The sequence below is a fragment of the Aotus nancymaae genome, unplaced genomic scaffold, assembly GCF_030222135.1.
Source record: "Aotus nancymaae isolate 86718 unplaced genomic scaffold, 86718_ANA_hifiasm-v0.15.2.pri h1tg000016l, whole genome shotgun sequence".
In the NCBI taxonomy this organism is placed as follows: domain Eukaryota; kingdom Metazoa; phylum Chordata; class Mammalia; order Primates; family Aotidae; genus Aotus; species Aotus nancymaae.
This window is the reverse complement of record NW_026988428.1, coordinates 52,391,807-52,401,251: the sequence shown is the minus strand read 5'-3', so window position 1 is coordinate 52,401,251 and position 9,445 is coordinate 52,391,807. Positions and strand designations below refer to the sequence as shown.

At 48.6% G+C, this 9,445-nt stretch overlaps 1 protein-coding gene across 1 annotated transcript; it reads right to left on the bottom strand.

Annotated features, from left to right (window-relative positions):
- Window positions 1-213: 213 nt before the first annotated feature.
- Window positions 214-6,812, bottom strand: LOC105711982 (recQ-mediated genome instability protein 2). The gene is made up of 2 exons (XM_012444900.3): window positions 6,502-6,812; window positions 214-1,319 (listed from the first exon to the last, which is right to left on the bottom strand). The coding sequence occupies exons 1-2, from the start codon at window positions 6,797-6,799 to the stop codon at window positions 1,171-1,173; spliced, it is 447 nt and encodes a 148-aa protein (XP_012300323.2). The 5' UTR covers window positions 6,800-6,812; the 3' UTR covers window positions 214-1,170.
- Between the last annotated feature and the right edge of the window lie 2,633 nt (window positions 6,813-9,445).

Sequence of the window (9,445 nt, the reverse complement as noted above, 5' to 3'; positions counted from 1 at the left end):
AATGAAGCCTAATGTAAACTAGACTTTGGTTAATAAAAAATGTAACGTTGGTTTATTAAATGTATCATCCTAATAAAAGATGTTAACAGTTGGAAAAACTGGGAGAGTGGGGTGTAAGTGTGGAGTATATGGGAACACTGTAGTTTCTGCTCCATTTTTCTGAAAACCTAGATCTGTTTCTTTAAAAGTCTATTTAAAAAAAAAAAAAAACCATACAGCACATTAAACAATTTATTAGAACTAGAATATCAATAATCCTGGTGATAGTCTACAACCATGTCAGAACATAACCTAACTCCCTTGATATGTACAATCTCAAAAAATCAGTCATGGGTACTAAGCAGACAGCAAAAACCCAACATTCAAATCACAGCAAAGTCATTCCATACAAAAAGACAAAAGAACTCTAAACCAGGAAGCTTGCCATGTCTCTCCCAAAGTTATGAAGTGGAAGTTTAGCTAAGGCCTGATAGGCATCCTTAATCTTGATGTTTTTCATTTCAACAAGAAATTCTGAAAACGTCTCAACATCTCTGAGTGATGGAAGTAGGTATCACCTTCTCTAGCCGAGGGAAATGGATAGAGTGGTATCTAAATGTTTGAGTGGTGTCCAAAGCAGAAAAGGGAGCTGTTGTCTTTCCGGGGCCACCGTGCCTGCTGTTAGGAAATGCCATTTGACTTGCAAACTGGTTATGGTAGTTGCTGATGAAGAAGATGAGGAGCCATGTCATTCCTTTTTTACACAGTCTGTCTTCCTGCCTATAACCACACTTCAATCACCATGGGCAATGACTGAGATAAATTTTGCATCGTAAAACAGGGACGCAGCAGTAATGGAAAAAGTATCATCAGGCATAAAATTTGGAAAATGCAACATGAGACCTCTGTGTCTGAGAGAAAAAGAGAGAGAATTAACACACATACACCAGGAAAACAAAAAGTATCTGCTTTTCATCAGCAAACACAGGCAAAGCAAGGGGCAACAGAGGCTGTCACTGAAGTATCCCAGGATTTAAACATTCCTACATCCGGACTCCTTGGTCAACCAAAGCAAGGTTCTCTGAGAAACTTTTGAAAAATACACATTGAAAAATGTCCATGAAATCCACGTCATTAGCTTCTAAATCGTTCCAGGATTTTGGTTGTTTTTAATGACAGTTCCAACATCATCTAAGGAATATTCCTGTGTAGATCTTCCACTTCCAGTTCCCACATACTTTCATGGATGGGATTATCAGAAAGGTCTGTCATCTTCACAGCCTGCAGGCATGGCTCGGGGCTGCAGGCCTGCACCACTCCCATCACCATCACATACTTTCCTAGAAAAAAGAAGAAAAGCCCATAGTAATATTCTCTTTTCTTTTTTTTTCTTTTCTGACAGTCTCACTCTGTTGCCCAGGCTGGAGTGCAGTGGCATGATCTCGGCTCCTTGCAACTTCCGCCACCTGGGTTTAAGCGACTGTTGTGCCTCAGCCTCCGGAGTAGCTGGGATTACAGGTGCCGCCATCACGCCTGGCTAATTTTTGTATTCTTAGTTGAGACAAGATTTCACCATGTTGGCCAGGCTAGTCTGGAATTCCTGTTCTCAGGCGATCCACCCACCTAGGTCTCCCGAAGTGCTAGGATTACAGGCATGAGCCACCGTGCCCAACCATCTTCTTTGGTCTCTGACTTTACTAGGCAAAACAAAACTGTCACATAAACTGTAATCATGCCCAAGGAATGAAGAAGACGCTTCCATCAGAGTGTAAGTTATAATCAGACAGGCTGCTCTGAGGCAGGGGCAGAAAACCTCAGCTTTCCTCTAATCCCGTTCCTTGCTCAGTGCTACAGAGTATGTGACTAGTCTCTGCGCACAAGATGCATCCTCCTTCTGCAGACACCCTCTGACAGTTACCAAGCAAATCCAGTTTTCCCTCCACGTTGCCAAAAAGGCTGGGCAGGCAGCCCCTGCCCCACTGTTACAACTGCTGGGACCTATCCCTGCCACCTCAGCACATACAAGCAAATCCACAAGGGCAGGCTGCCACCAGATGATCTAATGACATATTAACTGTGACTTGCTTCCCATTCCCTTGGGAAAGTGACTCTCCTTCAAAGCAAAACTTGGCCAGTCTCAACCACACAAAACCCAACTGCATTAAAGAAAACTCCAAACACTGCAGGAAGGACAGGCCTGGTGCCAGCCCTGTTGCCTGCCCCATGAGGCTGCTTTCATTGCACTGCACGTGGGACCTGGGGCTCTGATGGAAGGAAGCCAGGCAAGCTGACCCCTGATCCCACTGTTCAACTCCAGGTAGGATGTGCTCAGGTTTCTCAGAACTCTTCCTCATATTCAACTTGGGTCCCTCCGTGAGAGGCTAGTTCTGAAAATACACTTGCTGTCCCCTCTGAATGGGCCTAAAGTGTGAACCCACAGAAGTAGAACTGAAGGCACAGGAAGAGAAGAACAAGCCCAAGGACATTCCGACCACGAAAGGGAACAGGAGCTCTACTAGGAAGGCACACACAGCCAGCTGGATGAGCTCAAAGGCATGCGATGACACAAACTGGCCCTATAGGTTCTACCCACACCTTCTCCCAGCTCTCCACTCTGTCCCTCCCTCTCCTTCCCACATCCCCACCCCGCAGTTGCCATGACCACTCCAATGGTTCCCAGCCCATGTTCTGCCAGCTTCCTCCACTTCAAAACAATCCCCACCCACTGCTGCAGTCAACATTCTGGAATCTACCTCCTGCCTCCAGAACTCAGTTGACTGCAGCATGATCTAGGTAAGCATGGTTTCTCTGCTTCTGCTGCAGACAAAGAGCAGCTTGAGGACAGGGAGAGCTTCTCATTCAACTCAGTATCTTCAGCACCTTAGGTTTATGGAAACAAACTCCTGGATGTTCCAGAGGAAGAGACAGTGGAGGAACAGCACTAGAGCAGCACTGCAGTGAGCAGAGTTCAAGGCCACCTTGAAGCAGGCAGGTCCTTCCAGACGGCCACTGAGGCTCATCAGGATAGAGCCCTCCTTCCTTCCACCACTGCCCCAGGCTCCCCAAATGCATGGGGCTCTATCCCCTCCAAGCCTTTGCACAGGCTGTTCCATGGAGCTGCACAATCTCCTGCCACTGCACCCAGACAGAGGGTGCCCAACTGTCCCAGTTTTAACACTGAAAGCCCCACATCCCAGGACCCGCTCAGTCCCAGGCAACCCAGGAGGGTTGGTCCTTACAGGTAACTCCAGTGTATCCTTCAAGGACTGCCTCTTCCAGGAAGCCTTCCCTGAGCACTCAAGCCTGGATCAGCTGTCCCTCGTCTGCACCACCTGGCTCTTGCCTGCAATGTTACTTTGTGTTTTAGTGGTCTGCTTACCTCCCTGCCTCCCTGCCTGAAGGCAGTGACTCAAATTTGTCAAGCTGGACTTGGTATTACTTAACAAGAGGAAATGGCATGGCCCCTGCCAGCTGGCATTCAGGCCAGTGGGTATGTCAGACAAGTTCGCCAATGCCCATTCGTTCAAACAATGAAGTATATTCTAGATGCCAGGCTTATGCCAGGGCTGATACCAGACAGGAGACTGTCTCAGCCTGCCTGCAAGGGGATTTGCCTGCAAGCCAGCACACCAAGCAGCATGAGTTATGTGCTGAGCAAAGGCTAAGGGAAAGGGTTGGCAAACGTTTTCTGTAAAGGGTCAGACAGTAAATATTTTGAGCTTTTCCCACCATAGGGTCTTTGTCCCAGATACTCAACTCTAGCTGTAATGGTACACTGGCTGAGGCATTCTGTAAATTACCAATGTATTCCAATAAAACTTTACTTATGGTGGGGCACAGTGGCTCACACCTGTAATCCCAGCACTTTGGGAGGCTAAGGCAGGTGGATCACCTGAGGTGTTCAAGATCAGCCTGATCCACATGGAGAAACCCTGTCTCTACTAAAAATACAAAAAATCAGCCAGGCGTGGTGGCGCACGCCTGTAGTCCCAGCTACTTGGGAGGCTGAGGCAGGAGAACTGCTTGAACCCAGGAGGCAGAGGTTGCAGTGAGCCAAGATCATGCCATTGCATTCCAACCTGGGCAACGAGAGTGAAACTCCATCTCAAAAAAAAAAAAAAAAAAAATTTACTTATGGACACTGATGCTTGAATTTCATATACTTCTCAAATGTCATGATTTTACTTTCAACGATTTAAAAATGTAAAAACCCACCAGGCACAGTGGCTCATGCCTGTAATCCCAGCACTTTGGGAGGCGAAGATGGGCAGATCACTTGAGGCCAGGAGCTCAAGACCAACCAGTCTGGCCAACATGATGAAACCCTGTCTCCACTAGAACTACAAAAATTAGCCGGGTGTGGTGGTGCACGCCTGTAATCCCAGCTACTCAGGAGGATGAAGCACGAGAATCACTTGAATCTGGAAGGCAGAGGTTGCAGTGAGCTCTGACTGTGCCACTGCACTCCAGCCTGAGACACAGAGCGAGACTCTGTCTCAAAAATAAAAATAATAGGAATAAATAAAAGCTTAAAAAGCAATTTTTAGTTCACAGGACATGTGAAAAGAGGCCTGTGGTTTGCTCACCCTGTACTAAACCAGCACTGGGGCTGAGGGCAGACAGAGGGAAGGCTGAAGGGCAAGGCGGTAGGGGGAGGGAACAGGAGCATGTTCTGTACCCTCACTATGAGCTAGGCGCAGTGTTAAAGCAGTTGTTTACTTACTGAATGTACACAACAGGCAGGAATGATTAGCTCCTTTTTGCAAGAGCACAAATCCAGAAGAGTTAACAAAAGTGCTCCAGGCAGCACAGCTGGGAAGGGGTAGAGCCAGGAATTCACCTAAGCCTGAGTCCAAAGCAGCTCAGGCCAGACCACTGACCTATCTGCCTCTAGTTAAGACTCCAAGACTGAACAGGAGGGTCCCTTAGGATTGAAGTGATCTTGGCCTGATCTCCCAGGGGAGGGAGCTGAGAGGAGGGAAGGCTCACATATCCTCAGACCTCCTCAGCTTAGATATCGCATCCTCTAGAAGCCTCTGAGGGCCACTCAGCACCTCGTACATCCTCATGGGTCCCCCAGGGATCAGCGATCCTCTGGGACAGATGCTCACTGCCTATCTCCCAGCAGGCTTTATCTGGGTCTCTGCTGCAGCCCAGCACTACACATAGGGGGCTGATGTATAACATCTGCTCCATTGACATCTCAGTGAACAAGTGAGATGGATGTCCACTGCCTGTCACTCTAGACAATTGGTTCTTGGAGCAATTATGTGTCAGGCACTGGGCCAGATGCTGAGGATACAGTTGTCAGGACCACACAGCTCTGGCCTTCCAGAAGCTTGGCCTGGCCAAGTGGTTCTCAAAGTATGGCCCCCAAACACCAGACATGGTGGTACAGGCCTTTAGTCCCAGCTACCCAAGGCGGCTGAGCAGGAGGATTGCCTGAGCTCAAGGCCAGCCTGGGCAACACAGTGAGTCCCCTATCTCAAATAAATAAAACATTTTAAAAAGTCCAAAGTAGACCAGCAGCATCAGCATCACCTGGGAGCTGGTTAGAAATGCAATTTCCAGCCCCACCTGGACCTTGTGACTCAGGAACTCTGAGGGTGGAGCCCCAGCCATCCCAGCTTTAGCAAGCCCTCCAGGAGAGACAGATACAAGGTCAAGTTTGAGCATCAGTGGCTTAAGAGAGGAAGCAGGCAGGGCGCGGTTGCTCATGCCTATAATCCCAGCACTTTGGAAGTCCGAGGAGGGCAGATCACTTGAGGCCAGGAGTTCGAGACTAGCCTGGCAAACATCGAAACTCAGTCTCTGCTAAAAATAAAATAAAATAAAATAAAATAAAAATACAAAAATTAGCCAGGTGTGGTGGCATATGCCTGTAATCCCAGCTACTCGGGAGGTTGAGGCATGAGAATCACTTAAATCAGGGAGGTAGAGGCTGCAGTGAGCCGAGGTCGTGCCACTGCACCCCAGCCTGGGTGACAGAGTGAGACTCCGTCTCAAAAAAAAAAAAAGAGGAGGCAAACGTGTGAGCTCCAGCCCACGACACTTCAATGAAGGAGCAGTACAGGAGGGTCTCCCGTTCCTAGGGGTTAGGGAGAACTTCCCTGAGAAAGGTACATTTGAGTTGAGACGTTAAGGATGAGCAGAAGTTCCCAGGAGAGTATGTCCCAAAACTTGATGGCAAACAAGGAAATCAACTGGGGGAAGGGGCTTGTGACAAACGCAGATGCCGGGGTCCCTCCCCAGAAGATTCCCACTAGGAGATGGAAGAATCCTGGGAATCTGTATTTATTAAAGGGACTGCAGGTGATGTTTATCATCAGATCAACTTGACCGAGGAGGGACCGGAGCAAAGATACCCAGGCAGGAACCCACAGGGGCAGAGGCCAGGAGGTAGGGCAGCCCCGCCGCGACCTGCCCCCTTTCGAGTGTCAAGACCGGGTTTAAAGAATCTGGCCTCGGCAACTTCTCGGCTGACAGCAGGGAAGAGGACACCCGGTGAGGCCCGGGCATTACCTGGGACGAGGCAGGGCCGCCCGCGCGGCACCCGCTCCAGGCCGCGGACCAAGAAGGCCCCGCTCGGGTCCCGCAGCCGCGCCTCGCCGCGGTCCGCCATCACCACCGTGCCCTGCATCCACACGACCGCCAGCTCCAGCGGCCCGCGGCCCGCCGCCGCCCGAGACAGCCGCCACGCGCCCGGGCCACCCTCCGCATCGCGCCGCAGCTGCTCTGCCAGCACCTTGAGCGGCGGCGACCTAGGCAGTCGCACCGCCGTGGGACCGCCTGAGAACGAGTCCGCCGCCGCCGCCGCCATTCCGCAGCGCCGCCGCTTTCCCGCCACCTTTGAGAAGCGGCGGGGCCCCGGCCGCAGCCACCAATCAGGAGCGCGCTAGCAGAGCCGGCCAATGGTCGACGTCAGAAGGCGGGACCGCCTGGCGGAGTAGCCCTCGCTATCGGGCAGGAGTGCGCATGCGTAGAAAAAATAAATAAATGCAGAAAGTCGTAGATTAGTAATACTAAAGAAACGTCTGCAAGTTACGAATGAATGGAAGAAATGGATTAAATTAGAATAAATAAGGGAAGACAGAGAGTCAAAGAGCTTCCTCTTTCTGGCCGGTCCCAGTGGCTCATGCCTGTAATCCCAGCACTTTGGAAGACTGAGGTGGGAGGATCACCAGAAGTCAGGAGTTCAAGACCAGCCTGATCAATATGGTGAAACCCCGTTTCTAACAATAATAATAATAATAAAGAACGTGATTATTCATTTTCACATTGCCTTGTTTTAAGGTTAGTAAATACTGAAACGAATGAAGAGCCCGTGTTTATTGGGAGTGATCAAGAATCCAGTCAGCGTGCCTGTAATCCCAGCTACTCAGGAGGCTGAGGCAGGAGAATGGCCTGAACCCAGGAGGCGGAGGTTGCAGTGAGCCGAGATCGCGCCATTGTACTGCAGCCTGGGTAACAAGAGCGAAACTCCGTCTCAAAAAAAAAAAAAAAAAAGAATCCAGTCAGGAGATAAGGCTGGGGAGGGAGATGGGAACAGCTGGAAAACTTGCCCTTTCTTTTATTATTATTTTCATTTATATTTTAATAGCATCAAATTATTTTAAGGTTAACAAAATATATTGCTATTTTTCACAAAAGAAATGCACATTTATTGTAAAAAAAATAGAAAAGGAAAAAATGTAGAATAAGAAAATAATTGTAAAAACTGCTTATAGATACCCACTGTTAATTTCAGGGTGTATTAGCCTCCAGGTTTTAAAGTGTAAGAGTGTGTGTGTGTGTGTGTGTGTGTGCGCGCGCGCACATTTTTTTGAGACAGGGTCTCATTCTGTTGCCCAGGATGGAGTGCAGTGGCACAATAATGGCTCACTACAGCATCCACTTCCCGGGCTTAGGTGATTCTGCCACCTCAGCCTCCTGAGTATCTGGGACTACAGGTGTGCACCACCACGCCCAGCTAGTTTTTGTATTTTTGTAGAGACAAAGTTTTGCCATGTTGCCCAAGATGATCTTGAACTCCTGGGATCAAGCAATCCTCCCTCCTTGGCCGCTCAAAGTGCTGGGATTACAGGTGTGAGCCACCATGCCTGGCTTATTACTGATATACAAAGATTGTTTTGTATATTGTTTTCTGTCTTTTTTTTTTTTTTTTTTTGAGACGGAGTTTCGCTCGTTACCCAGGCTGGAGTGCAATGGCGCGATCTCGGCTCACCGCAACCTCCGCCTCCTGGGTTCAGGCAATTCTCCTGCCTCAGCCTCCTGAGTAGCTGGGATTACAGGCACGCGCCACCATGCCCAGCTAATTTTTGTGTGTGTGTGTGTGTTAGTAGAGACGGGGTTTCACCATATTGACCAGGATGGTCTCGATCTCTTGACCTCGTGATCCACCCGCCTTGGCCTCCCAAAGTGCTGGGATTACAGGCTTGAGCCACCGCGCCCGGCCTGTATATTGTTTTCATTTAATAATGAGCATCTTTCCATATCAGCAAATATCCATCTGCTTTCTCTTGAATGACTGCATAATACTTGATTTGTCTCATCATATATTAAACCAATATCCCATAGTTGGACATTAAGGCTATTTCCAATTTTTCTCTTTATAAATACAGCCACTGTGGACCTACAAAAGCTAAATCTTTGTGCACATCTTTCAAATAAAATTCCCAGAAATTTCTCCCTAAAATTTGGATGTCCCCAGTCAGCAAAGTCCACAAATCCTAAATCAGGCAATCAAAAAAGTCAACGTCAGTTCTTAAGAGAGACTTTTGGGGCAGGGCACGATGGTTCACACCTGTAATCCTAGCCTTTGGGAGGCTGAGGTGGGCGGATGACCTGAGGTCAGGAGTTCGAGACTAGCCTGACCAACATAGAGAAAACCCATCTCTACTAAATAAAATTAAATAAACAAATAAATAAAATAAAAAGGATAGAGAGACTTTGAATTCCCAAGGCCTCCTGCAGTACCAGCCATTCAGAGAGTGTTCAGCAAGAACTTGATTTTTTGTTGTTGTTTTTGAGATGGAGTCTCACTCTGTTGCCCAGGCTGGAGTGCAGTGGCACGATCTCAGCTCACTGCAACCTCTGCCTCCCAGGTTCAAGCGATTCTCCTGCCTCAGCCTCCTGAGTAGCTGGGACTACAGGCACACACCATCACACCCCCAGCTAATTCTTGTATTTTTTAGTAGAGATGGGGTTTCACCATATTGGCCAGGCTGGTCTCGAAATCCTGACCTCATGATCCACCCACCTTGGCCTCCCAAAGTGCTGGGATTACAGGTGTGAGCCACTGCACCCAACCAAGAGTTTGATTTTTATAAAATTGAGGCAGGCCCTGTTGTAAGAACTTTGTAGGAAGTATTCCATGTACCCCACAGACCCTGAAAAAAAAACTGTTCTACACAGGTGAAGAAACTGCGGCTTAAGGAAGCTAGGTGGCTTGAATATAAACTCTCGG

Excerpts from the sequence above, each read along its gene's own strand:
- LOC105711982 (XM_012444900.3), bottom strand. The coding sequence starts at position 6,799 with ATGGCGGCGGCGGCGGCGGACTCGTTCTCAGGCGGTCCCACGGCGGTG. Across the intron at positions 1,320-6,501 it reads GCGGCCCTGCCTCGTCCCAG|GAAAGTATGTGATGGTGATG; the intron begins GTAATGCCCGGG and ends TCTTTTTTCTAG.